The 14208-nt window shown below is 33.3% G+C and overlaps 1 protein-coding gene across 1 annotated transcript in view; it reads left to right on the forward strand.

The window, feature by feature from the left end:
• The window catches only part of PCFS4 (PCF11P-similar protein 4), a 37771-nt gene extending 35748 nt beyond the window's left edge, over positions 1–2023 (forward strand). The window contains exon 7 of the mRNA XM_089788069.1: positions 1757–2023. Coding sequence (XP_089644195.1) covers positions 1757–1804 — 48 coding nt within the window. The 3' untranslated portion in view covers positions 1805–2023. The remainder of the gene's footprint in view (positions 1–1756) is intronic.
• Positions 2024–14208: the final 12185 nt, after the last annotated feature.

Consider the following 14208-nt stretch of genomic DNA (forward strand, 5'->3'; position numbering starts at 1 on the left):
GAAAGACGAAAGCTCTATACATCTCTCTGACAACACTAAATGCATTTGTGTGCTTAAAATGGAGTCGTTTCGTTCTGAACCGTTGACAGTGATGTGGGTTTTGTTGCCATTTTTTCCTTTTCACTGTCTTCAATCTTCTATGCTATGGGTGATTCTTTATTTATTTTTTCTCAGTTTTGATTATGTTTTATGCCTTCCTGTGTATGGCTTTGGATTGGATGAACAATGAATTTGCAACACTGAGTCACACTTTCTCTTGACACGGACAAATGTTGATAACAAAGCAGAAATATAAATGTGGACGCTCTCTCCATCATGGTTGACATTAGGAAGAATTTGATGTTCATCCGGCACATGCTGAGTTTTGTGCTTCATGTCTCATTTATTTAAACTATTTTGAAGAAATTTTTATTTGACGTCCTGCTGTTCTCAAACTCACCTTTGCCTCCCAGACCAATTACCAGGGGCTTAGATAACCAACAAATTAGTTTGAATAGAGGAGTGCAATCAGCATGATTAACTGTTGTTGCCTTGTAAACACTAATCATATTTGGTTTCTTCCTTTGACAAGGTGCAACACTTTGAATCAATTAATTACTGAGATGGATCAATCAATAGAATTATGTAATGTTTACAATTATAGAACCAGGCTCCCTCCCATAGGAAAAGGATATTGCCAACTTTTCATTCAGGACAGGCTGGTTAGCTTGCATCCTATTTTGAAGGTGCAGCGCACTGAATCACATTAATTATAGAGATGGATTAATCTATGAAATTATGTACTGCTCACAAATATATAACTGGGCTCTCACTTCATTAGCATGAGGATCTTGCTAATTGTTTGTTCAGGCTGGGAGCTTGTTTCCTGTCTCATCTAATCAAACTCTAGTAAGCATAGGTTCAGTTACATTTGATATTTTTATATGACATCCTGCTATTCTCACGCAACTTTGTCTCTCCAATGAATATAAGTTCAGAAAGATGGTCAGCACTTTAGTTTGAAGGTGGAGAGCAATTGGTTGAATCAGCTGTGTGTTTTAAGTCTTTAAATGCACGTTCTTTAGTGTTGCAAATAAGGTATGATATATACACGACCACTCTCTCCAACTTAGTGGTATTTTTATTTATCTGATGTCCATGCTTGCACAGGCTGGGTAATTTGAATGCTGTCTCATCTGTTTAAGATCCTATAGACAGTCAACATCATTCTATATATAAACAGGCATCATCAGACCTCACAAACACTTTTTGGATTTCACAAACAACTTTTGGATTCAAGACAAACTGAACAGCACTATTGCAATTTGGTTGAATCGAGTGAACTCTAGTTGCCACTCAATAGTACATAGTATGTAAATGTTGTTTATTCTTCCTCTACCCTTTGGGTGGTCCTGGTATGTATAACGGGAACTTTTTCTTCCTGTTCTGTTTGTATGTGGATATTTCCCCCCGGTTTGTAGCTCTATCTGAAATCTCCATCTAGCATTTTGCAGTTCTGATACCTTGTGATTGGATGGTTGTTTGTATAAAACATACTCATTATTTCCTTCTAGAACATATTCATTATGAATTTCGTGACATTTCCTTGTAAAAGACTATCTTCATCTATTTATGCAAGTTCCCTATATAATTCCGAGCCTCTATATTTTCTGTATTGTATTATCTTTTTATAAGCCTTATATAATAACGAGGGAGCTTGCTAATTTTAATTAGTGGAAGTTCAATCTGACGTCGTTTTGATTTTTGTCCATTGCAGGAAGGTAATGGCGATTCTGAGAGTAGAAGGAAAAGGTTACGATGTTAATTTTACTGTTGATGTAACTTTGAGGTGTAAATGTAGTAGAATTAATGATGAATCAAATGAAGGAAGCATGTGATTCTCACCAATCTTTGTAACAAAGCGATGGGTGACTATTGTAATTTCTGCGAGCTTCTATGTGCCTTTGTTTTGCGATTTGGTCTTAATTTTGCAATTGAGCTAACAGGATTAGGTTAATATATGCAATAATCCTTTTCTTTTTCCTATGTGCTTTTGATTTGCAATTTAGATTTAGTTAATCTAACTGAGCCACCAGCAGTAGACTAATATATTCAATGGCCTCCGTCTCTCGTAGAATCAGCATTCGCCATGGTATCAATTAATTTGTATTGTTAGCTTCAACAAATGTTACCTGTAAACTATAAGATTCGCAATGGTATCGCTTGTTTTCAGTTTTCTTATCGTCAGCTTCACAAGTGCAATTGACACATGCAACTACATCATTTGTCAGATTGCATATAGTGTCATGATGGGAAGTATAAATTATTGGTTTCTGTAGCCTCTTGGAATGAGAAGGGGCTTTTTAATAAATATGTTATTGCGTACGTTGCATTACATTCAACTGGAGTGTTTAGTTCTTGTATAATACGTTGTCAAATACTCGAAACAATTCTGTTCCTCTACTTGTTAAGAGGCTAGAAAAGGTTGAGAATATTGTTGTTCTGTATATGGTAATTTAACACTTTCTTTCTCGATACCAGGAGATACATAATGGCTAAGCTTTTGTGGTGTGAAGAATGGACGAAACTTAAATAACCATGGCTTGACCCAAAAGTGTCAATTAGAACTCGAACAGAAATTTTGCTGATGCCTTGTCTTCTTTGAAGACTGTTTTTTGTTTCAAGAACGAACAAAATTATTAATATTTAAGATTTTTCAACAGGGTTTAACCCAAAAGCTTCAATGGAGATAATGCAGTAAAGTTGATTACGAAGTTATTACACATAAGGTAGTAATGAGATGTCAAGCCATTTACGTTGTGAAAATAAGCTTGCTGGCCAAAAAATTCATGTATCGTAATTTGATTTCAATATTTTGATCAAAGATCAATCTCCAAACATGGGAAACGAAGGCTGATAAATTACTTTATGTTATGACCAATGGTAGCATGCTAAAAGTCTCGTGCGTATGCTCTTGGAAGGGCTGTTCATAATGGCTTCCATACTAATTTCATTTTAACGAAGGTTAAATTGTAGTTTAGAAAAAACGTAATTGAGTTTCACAACTATATCCAGGCATGTAACGGTTTTTTAATATTTGCGAACATGTGAAAGTTACGGTTGCATTGCAAATTTGCAAGCAGGAGACTCTTCGCTAATTAAAACTTGCATCTTTTCATTTTGTTAATTAAAACTTGCATCTTTTCATTTTGACATAACAAAAAATTAAGACTACTTGTAGCACGCAAAATATTATTATTATTTGCAATCTGTGAGGAACTATCGTTTAGCTGAAAATCACTAAAAATCTATCACATGCATCAATGAAGTTTTGTACACGTGCTCTTGGACGCATCAATTTTGAACACGCAATTCAGAAATTATCTTCTCACGAAGGAATTGTAAAAATAAATCTAGAAGTCTGCAAGTTTTCTTCTGGCAACGCATTGCCATTTGTATGATTGCTTTTTAGTTTTTGCATGTTTTCAATTATGCGTGAATTCTATGTAGACAAGGTATTTCTGGCTACAACCTAAAAGAGGTTGGGTCCTTTAAAGCTATATTTACCACTATCAACTTTATTGTAACATGTGTGTTGCTTCCCACTTTTTGCTTGCGAGCGTTCATAGAATTCTATCTAAAAAAAACTTGAATAGTTGTCACCTTTATTGTCTCACTTATATTTTTCTTTTCCATCAATCTTTGATGAATGAATGAAGTAATGCTTTTTTAATGATGTCCATGAGATCAGAGCAGTCAAAGGGACTGATGAACAACCACACTAGATAATTTGTGAATTCCTTTCCATTTATAATCTTTTGCAATGTATCTTAACTAAAAAACCAGCAGTCCGCTTTATCTTATCCCTTTCAAATAAATTATGCATGTTGTCCGCCCTCAAGATGACATCATAGAGAGATCCATTCAAGATGTTGTTCGCCCTTCAAGATGTTGTCGTATTCCGTGCATTCTGAGAGAATGCCATTCCGTTTCAACTGCTCAAGACCTATAAAATATGCAAATTCTCTGCTCCCAAGTCTCTTTGGGCCTCTCCCATCATCTCGTCTTGCATCTGAGGTCATGAGATTCCGTTCTCAGTTGTGCCACTAATAACTTTGCCTTTCCTTTAATAGTAGCCCCAAGGTACGCTTTTTTGTCAAGTTCCCCAGTTGGATTAAATTCTTCAATATAATAGACTTTTTTTCTACTCATATTATTGTTCCACATGGCACTATGAAACTTCTCTTTGACAAAATGTCTTATGTCGGCATTTGATTGAACTCTACCTCATTTCATCCATATGTTTTTATTGTTGATCAGTCTTCTTTCATGAACTATTGGTTCCATTGAGATTTTTAGATAAGTTCTTTCATGAACTATTGGTTCCATTGAGATTTTTAGATCAGTTATTCCATTGCCGCATCATAATCATTTTTTTTTGGTTTACAACTGTAACTTTCTAGCCATTTATTCTCCAATCGTATCACATTGAAGCTCAGGATTTTAGCTTTCCATCAAAGGGAGCAATCCTTCGCCAAATGTTCAGCTTCATGGAAGCGTAAGTATTTAGAACAGTTGTGCTCGTATATTTATTTGTTAAATCCGTTCAAATTATGTCGCTCATTTTTTCGGGTTAACAATCTGTGGAAAAGAACATATAGATCTGTACAAATTTTGCTACTACTATTTTCAAAGTCATTTTAGAGGAATAAACGCATCTGGAACACATCTTTATTTTGTAACTTGTAATAAAGGGCATACATGTAGCTCCATAATGAGGCACTGGATTTTGTTTCCTTTGTAGGGTTGAAATTAATGTGTTGGCAAGAATGGGGCACATATTATAGATTTGAGCTTTAGCTTTTTCAGATTTGTATTTATAACTCAAAATGAGGAGTGAATGTAAAGTTCGTTGCTAATGTGCTAGATTATAGAAGGATGTGACAAAATAGAACATGCATAACAGGGGCAATACATATTCTTAAGATGCCAAACTACATTATAGACCACGACTCACTACGTACTAAATATATTATATTGTTAGCACACAATATCATAGGTACAACTTGTTACATGTCATTCTTGAATTCCTTTCTCCTATTATTTTTTAAATTATCTACTAATGTAAATACATTATATGAGGGAGTGCCTGTTCGTGACGATCTTTATTTAGAGGGAGTCTCTTGCTTTTTATGTTGTTTAGACATGTTTTAGGTTAACTAGATGTACTATGTTTAGTTTTGCTTTGATTGGAAGAGGAGTTTGTTTGTTTTTTTTCAACTAACCTTTGGTACCCTTGTGGGTTCACCCTTGGCTTCCATCAGATTGTCCTTTTGGTTTTTCAATCTAATGGAAAAGTCTAACTTTGTCTTGCCAAGAATCACTTCTTTATTTAAACTCATGTTTTGTTCTCAAAGATAGGCTAGCTTTTTCCACTAGTGCAACAATCTAAGCCACGAACACCTAAAAATATCTAAAATTTGTTCAAGTGTTAAAAAATTTAGGATAATGGAATCATATTCTTAATGATTTCTTGAAGTTATGGTATATGAGCCCAATTTCCTATGCCTTGTTAGAGAAGATAATAACGACCATGAACATGAAGTGAAATTATTTAACCTGGTTCAAGATAATTTGGTATTGTAATAGTGTTCGTGAATGTTTAACCACTGACTTGAGAGATGTGCGAATCTTAAGTTGGCTACTACTCATGATAAGGCTATTTGGGTGATGAGATCTTTATGTTGCTATTGCACGCTACGAGACCATGAATAGACTTCCTATTTCCAGCTAAGTAGTGTCCATATCTTTCATAACATTTTAAGCAATAGATTTTCATAGTAGTCTACACATGTTGTGATTTTCATTGATTGTATTTTTTAAACATGTTGAGCTTTTTCGTTGATTGTATTTTTTAAACATGTTGAGATTTTCATTGATTCTAGTTTTAATACAATAATACATGTTGAACTTGAGATTTTCACTAATTCTAGTTTTTAGACATTTTAAGATTGTCATTAATTCTAGTTTCTTTAAGAAATTGTAACATAATGCATTTAACATAATAAGCTTTATTTAAAAAAAAATTGTATTATAATTTATAATTATAAATCAACCTATAACATAATACATTTAACAATTACAAACAATTGCAACCCTTTGCAAATGACTCAATGTCAAATGACTTTGAATTCCTTTTTATAGATACAAGGGAGCAATGATAGCTGTAAGTCGGTTTGTAAGTATATATATAATCAGATTATTACTACATAGTACATTAGGTGTACCATTACATTGCCAATTTGCCACATTGCCAATTGTACAATTTTTTTCAAATAGGAGCAGGGAAATTTTTTCCATTTGCTCTATGTAGTAATAGTATGCCAGTGCTTAGTTGTCCAACTATCTTGATATGTTGACTCTTGATTCCTGTAACAATTAACATTAAACGAAGTTGAAATTAAAACCAAAATTTGAAATTAAAGAGCAACTAGTAACAAAATAATTATAGTAATATCGCTTACTAAGTTGTTATTTCTTAGTGCTATCGACTATGATTGTCACTGACACTAACAGTAACAGTTTGAGAAGATGACCCAACTCCAATGATGTTCTTTAGGGCGCTCCATTCTGCATCATTTGGAAGCTCTATTTTTTGAGGTTGTAGCTAAATAGTTGTAACCTCATCAACAATGAATACTTCGAAGAGATATTTTTACATGAATTGAGGAATTTATCTATAACTGCATTCATTGTTGATAGTGGTTTGATGCAACTTGCAATTTTTTCTAGAGTGCTTTCTTCAGGCAAGTTGCCTAAATCAAAATTCATGGTGTTGTGCAACTTTTTCATGTAATCTTCTTTTCCAATGAATTTGCGTTTGAGTAAGCTGGATTTGGTAATCTAACATTTAACAAGTTCAGTATGTTGTGATTCATCTTCATCAAGTCTCTGAAAGCACATTTGAGAGCTTTATCTATTTTCATTAATTGTTCACAATTGTGATAGACAACAAAGGTCATTACAAAGGCATCCAAGCGATTGTTTATTCCTTACTTTGCCAAATCCTTGTCATTGGATCTCTGTACTTTATTCAAAATTTGCTCAGCAAGATTTTTTAAGGAATTGGCGAAGATACTTCTTTTACACTCAACATCCTTTTTTACATTTTCAAAGACAACTTTGAGATTGCTATTTAAATCAAGCCATTCAAACAAACTATCACTATTCTTCATTATTTTGTCTCAATTTTCTTGTTTGATAAGCTTAACTATGTTTATTATAGTATCCTTGACATGGCGATCTTCGGAAAATGTCGTTATATTTTGTGCAATTACATTCTCCATCTTTTTCATCATTTTAGGCATCTCTATTTCACCCTTTTTCTACATTTCCTCTAGTTTCCCTTGCCAATTAGTTGCTCTCTTCCTCTCATCGTCCAATTTCTTCAAATCTTGGATTGTCTTTGCAATAGTTACCTCTATTTTCTTCTCATCCTTGAGTTCCCTTCTCAAATCATGGATTGTCTTTGCAGTGGACAACTCTTATTTCTTGGCATTGTCCAATTCTTTCTTCAAATCATGGAGTGTTTGAATAGACTCCTCTTTCTTCATGTTCTCCATTTCCTTCTTCAAATTCAGGATTTTCTTTGCAATTGACTCCTCTTTTTTCTTTGCATTCTCCAATTCCTTCTTCATATGGTGGATTGTATTACTGTTTGCAGTAGCACTAGACTCCATTTTCTTCGCATTCTCCAATTCCTTCTTCCAATCAAGGATTGTTTTTGCAGTTGACTCCTCTTTTCTCTTCATATTCTCTAATTGCTTTTTCAAATTGTGGATTGTGTTTGCACTAGACTCCTTTTTTTTCTTCTCATTCTCCAATTCCTTTTGTAAATTATCAATTATTCTTGCCTTAGACTCCTCTTTTTTCTTTTCATTCTCCAATTCAATATTCAAATTGTTATTTTTCCTTGACAACAGAGCTTAGGTTAGTTTTCAATTTATTGTTGACTTGTGCACTACTCTCTATAGACTTGAACAACTATGTAGTAGAGGCTTTTTCATACTAAATTTTTTTTTTTGCACTCATCCAATTCTTTAGTCAATTTTTTAAAGTTGTTCATTCATGTTTTCTTGCTGGACAATTGCCTCTATAGAAAAAGAATTCTTTATCCTGTTTTGCAATTCTTTAAACCTATTGTCTGGTACTTTCTCCTTGGCCTCCACATTATCAAGGTCTACCTGTAACTTTTCTATTTGCTTTGTAAGCCTTTTGTTTTTCCACTCCACTTTCAGAAGTGTAGAGTAGACTATTTTGTTGCTTTCTTTTCATATATTGATTTTGTCAATATTTTTCACTTTTGAGAAATCCATTTGAAGACTGGTAACTTGTACATCGTTATGATTTATTACATTTTTTGGTGGATTATTATCTCTAGCAAGAGGCATAACAGCCATGAAGTTCATCATTTTGGTGTTTGGATGATATGTTGGAAATATATTGTTAGTAGATCCATGACATTCAACAATTGCATCACTTTTAAAAGTCTTCATAATTTCCTTATTTCTTTTGCTTGTCTAATCAAACTTTGATGCAAACTCCTTTAAACTAAAATCTGGGTTTGCTGACACAATTGAGTGTTTGAAAGGTGAATTATTAGTTGTATTGTTGTATGCTCCTCCAACTCCAGTTAAACTTACTCCACCTACAATTGTATTTTGAGGATTACCAATATACTGAAGATGGCCCATTCCAAATCCTAGTTTTTTAGGACTATTTTTAGGATTTTGTACAGAAGCTACTAGTGCATATATTGGTGAAGTAACCGCTGACATTGCTTGCGTTGTAATTTTCATAACTTTTTACTTTTTTGCACAAGGTACATCCATACTAGTGCTAGTGCCAGTGGGATCAACTACAACTGAATTTGAATATTTAACAAATATTGTGTTGGGATGACCTTTAGAAGCAGAAGTATAATGTTTTTTTCCCCTTTCTAGATGAATCATCTTCAATCTCATCGAAGAGTCCAATGATTGGTTTACTTCCTCTTTTGGGTGGGTCTAGCACTGGAATTGGATTCCAAATCCCTTCACCACTTGCACCAATGGGCCCTATACCTGCATAACCCATTTTTTGTATCATAGTTGCCCCTTTATTATATGTTTGTTTAATAGAATCACTCATTTGAATATTAAAAATATGCTTGCCCCTGGTTGACTCGAAATCCTGAATACCTTGAATGTCTCCATCAGACTCGAGGTCCTTCTATCTTTAACTATCACTGTCACTACAACTGCCAAATTCATATAGTACAGTTGGATGCTCTTTATTCCAATAATTGCTGAAAAGTTCATCCTCAATTTCGTCAAAACCTGCTAGGGTCTTTGGTTCACTCAAATTTGGCCTCATTTTTCAAAAATTAGTTATATTGGTTTGACACCATAATTCAAATTTGCATGTCTCTTTAATTGCTTTCAGCATAAAACTCTTAGAAGGTTGAGATGATTTCTTGTAGAAATTTAAGTATGTTAGAGGCTTTGATTTCTGTGAATTTGATATGTGCAATGTCAAAATTCGGGATGACGATTCTTGCATTAAAATATTATTCTCTGTTGCACGTTTCTCCATCTCTTTCTTAACCTCATCCCATTAATCCATTTTTTAAAAACTTTTCTATCAATGACATCTCCTGATGTTGATATTTGCTTGCAGAGTTCCCATTGGCAATAAGTCTTGTTTTTATTATGTTCAGTGGATCATAATTCCAGTAACTGACAAAATCAAAGCCAAATTTTTTTACCAATTCATTTGACACTTTGAAAGCCTTTCTCTCAAATGTGAGTTCTCCAATTGCGAAAGGCAAGGAAGGAAATATCATTTTATTTTTCTGTCCGGTGAACAGTTCATATGTGCTCTCCATCTACCGTACATATTCCAGTGCAAAAACCTTTTTTGTAATATGTATTGGAAGTTTGTATGGTTCAACAACTGAATTGTAACACCTTAAGACATTGTACTCTTCCATGAAGAACTAATCAACCAATTGAATTTGGCTTCCCAATTGAATACAATCTTTACAAGACATGAAATCTAGGCATTGAAGTGCTTGTGATTTTTTGGTAAATACATGCCAAAAAGAAGTTTACAAAATGGTTGTAGTTATTATTGTTAGCAGTCATCCTCATCTTATGTGTCCACTCATATACTGGACTTGGAGTCTTTGATTTCTTCTGGGTTTTCTCATCAAACTTATAGACCTCAATATCAAGCTTGTTGTTCTCTGTCTCAAATATTGGGTGATGCTTTGCTAAAAGAAGGTAGCACAAGTAACTTGTGAACCTAAATGTCTTCACCTTTCCTATAGTTGTACTTTGATTAATCATTACTAATTGTTCTTGCATAGATTCAACAATGTGTTGGACAAAATCATATCTTACATCTACCTTCTCAACTGACTGACCTCGACAATGGATATCATAAATCATTTCAAGAACACTAGCCCCCACTTCCTTGTTTTAGATTAAGGTAAAAACAGGTTTTGAAGGGGCCTCGAAACCCTTTACATAAAATAAAAAGATAGACCATGAAGCACAACCAGGTTTTACTAGGACCTGAAACCAACTGAACATCAAAACTAGGTTTTACAGGGACTTGAAACCAAAAGATAAGACCAGAAAAAATAACCATAATTTACACTAGAACCTAGAGACACAAACAACCAGAAAAACCGCCCAGACCAGCGAACAACACACCAGTACCACAACCAACACACCTGCACAACAACCAACACCTCTCCAAAAAAACCAGCCACAATAAGGGAACTTATGATTTTTCTTTTAATTTAGTGCCTCCCTTGCACGATCAAAGGTTCATATCTAAAGGGGGAGCAAAAGGCTTAGTTTTCTTTCTTTTTACCACAATCCAACTGTCCTCTACCTTTGCAGCCTTAGCAACCCAAGCTCCAGAAGAACAGTGGAACCCAGGGGAAGTAGAAGCCACAACAATCTCCCTAGGAGAACCATAAGACGAACGAACCCCACTTCCTTGTTATTGTCCAATCTGAGATAAAATGATAACAAGGAAATAATATTCTGAACCCATGGCACAAAAATATCATACTCATAAGGAGGCTTATGGTCTATGTCTAGTGTAACAGTAACACTGGTATGATCAGTAGACGACTCTAAGTTATTAAACCCTTAATATGTGAACCTTGAAAAACTTTATCTAGTTTGTCATAAGCCTGTGCTAGTTTATCCAAGTCAATGTGCTTGTTAAAGCTTTAAGGTTTAAACCCTAGCCCTACGTCTATCAGAGTGAAAAATTCACTATCAGTTATGGATAAAATTTCCTTCTGAGTGTTTTGGTTTATAATTGCTTTTATATTTTCATCATAATTCTGAGTGCATAGCATTATAATTTCAAGGCAAGGGAATACTTTGGGTATAATGAGGATTGCTAATCTAGTAATCAAAGCAGCTAGTTTATTTGTCTGTACACGGATACTTTTGTTATATTTGTAATAATTTCTCCCCTTTTGTGGATCTTTCCACTTATTAAATAATAAATGTCTAATTAACATGATTCCTAGATCTCCAAGGATAACAGGATAAAAAATATCATGACATTGTAACGCCCCGCTCGGGAACCCAAGAGAAATAAACCTAACATGTTACAATGTTTACTAAACTATTTTAAAAAAAAAAGTTTAAACAACATCAAGATAACATTAATGCGGAAGCAATATGAACATACACATCAAATACACATAATCAATTACAGATATAGTTTCAATTCCTCAAGGGTTCCTTTACGTTGAGTCACATTTAATAATTTTAAATTAATTAGTTTAAGTTCCAAGTACAATGTCTCAAGATCATAAAGGAATAACAGATACATAATCGCATAAGCAAATGCATAAGTATAAACAATACAATGAAAGTACATCCAATTAATAACATCCACTGCACATGTCGCAGGGTATGTGAGAATAGATTCAGTACATCAGAATACATGATAACATATATACATCATCTGAAAAGAAGTCTCTGAGATAAGAAATAAGAATGATAAAGGTACATCTTCTGCAACGAACATCCAACAGCTAGCAATGTGAAGGGGGACCCAAATGATAAGAAGGCACTACCTCCCGACCGCGTGGTTACCTAGTCAGGCTTCCACTCCCACCGTGCAGGGAAGATAATGAACGATCCACATATGGCTATCAAACATAAAACATTCCTAGGCAAGGTACCCCTAATAGCCAAAACTACCTCAAAGGTAACACATACTACTCAAGAAGATAAAATAATCCAAAAGTAAGAACACTCACTCCAATACTGACACCACATAACCAAACATCATACACGAACCAAGTATAAACCAAATACGAAGATCATAAGATAAAGTCAATGAAAGATATCCACCTCAAGTCAAGAATCATATGTCAAAAGTACATCATCCAAGAATCACCAATCATCATCAATGAAAGTAAATAACTATAATAAACACATCCGACAATAGATACACCACCAACAATAAGTACACCACCAGAGATACACAAAATCCACAAAGATCTACAGAGGAGACTCAGGCTACATACTAGGGAGTGTCATCACATGGCTGCTTGAGTTACCCTGGACTGATCTCTTAATAGACCCCGGACCCTCAAGCGTTGAGTTACCCTGGACTGGTTACTTTGAACCCCGAACCCTCAACATCACACATATGGAAACTAGAAAGCCCTCTCAAGAAGACGAGGCACTCATCTTATTCCCATCCTTAGTCTATACAAGCACTCAAGGCATGGGTAGATCAAAAATCTCTAACTTATCTTTTTAGTGTGTTTTCCCCCATAAATTTTAATTACTAGATTATCACTTATTACATAACTTGCATTAGGTTACCCCGGTACTGACCACTTTGGGTCCCGGACCTCTATGCAAGCCACTCCCAAGTCACGTACCTAGATAACCTCTCCTAAGCACATAAATCACAGTTGTGTCCCATACCACAACAACCATAAAGATCAAACTCGGTTCCTTAACAGGCAACCTGATAATAAGATGGATCTCCCATCCAAGTACACATAAAAGCTCCACAAGGTAAATCTCATAAATATAATCTCAATATGAATCACAAAACACATCATGACATCCAGCCACATAAATGGTATAAAAGAAATCTGACAAAGCCTCTGGTGTACATCCTAGACTGGTCGACATCTAATCAACACCAAAATCCAAAAGCATAGATAGTGCATAGAAAATATAATAGTCTAATAGTTTGGATTTGATTCGAAAACATATAGTTGAGTTAAAGGTAAGGTTCCAGTTTCTAGTTAAACTTATGTTTCAAGTAAATAACTTTCGCAGTTCACCCTTTCAATTAACCCGTTCTTCTTTTTAAATAACATATAAATTTACCCCATTTATATATATTCGAATTAAATGTACAATTACCCTACTTTTGATTTTGAGTCAATTAATCAATATAACTAAAAGGGTGATTATTTATTTAATTATTAAAATAATACCAAATGATTTTTAAATAAGATAATTTATAATTTTATTAAAATAAGAATTATCACTAATTAAATAAATTTACGTCTTTGTTTCTAAATAATTCCCATTATTTAAGTACATCAATTAAATCAAATTTAATAAAGTTAATTATTAGTTATTTATAAAATAACTAAATAATTAACATTTAATTAATCATTAAAACTTAATTACCTTCCCTTTATTCTCCAAATACATAATAATAATAATTAATAAAAACATTTAATTAATTATTATTAACTTCTTTAATTACTTATTCTATCGATAAACAATTAATTATTATTCAAATAATACTAATAATAAACAACGTTATTATTATTAACTAACATATTAATTATTTAACACTTAATAAAAATATAATAATTTAAAACATTTAATAATTTTAATATATATTAGTAAATTTAAAATATTTAATATTTATTAAAAAATATATATATATATATAAATTAACAAACATATATTATTAAATATAAACTATTAGTAAAATTTTTTAAAAATAATTAAAAAAAAAAAACTTGCCTTAATTAAACCGTGCGGCCCATTTCCAAACAGTACTCTGCCCAATGCATGGACGCTACCGATTTTAATGAGGTAAGTGGGTGTAAATGTTAAGTTATTTTATTTATTATTATTTTTAATTTTAATTTTATTAAAAAATGTATTG

This window comes from Cupressus sempervirens, chromosome 6, assembly GCF_028749045.1.
Source record: "Cupressus sempervirens isolate cs-2001-9-10 chromosome 6, ASM2874904v1, whole genome shotgun sequence".
Classification (NCBI taxonomy): domain Eukaryota; kingdom Viridiplantae; phylum Streptophyta; class Pinopsida; order Cupressales; family Cupressaceae; genus Cupressus; species Cupressus sempervirens.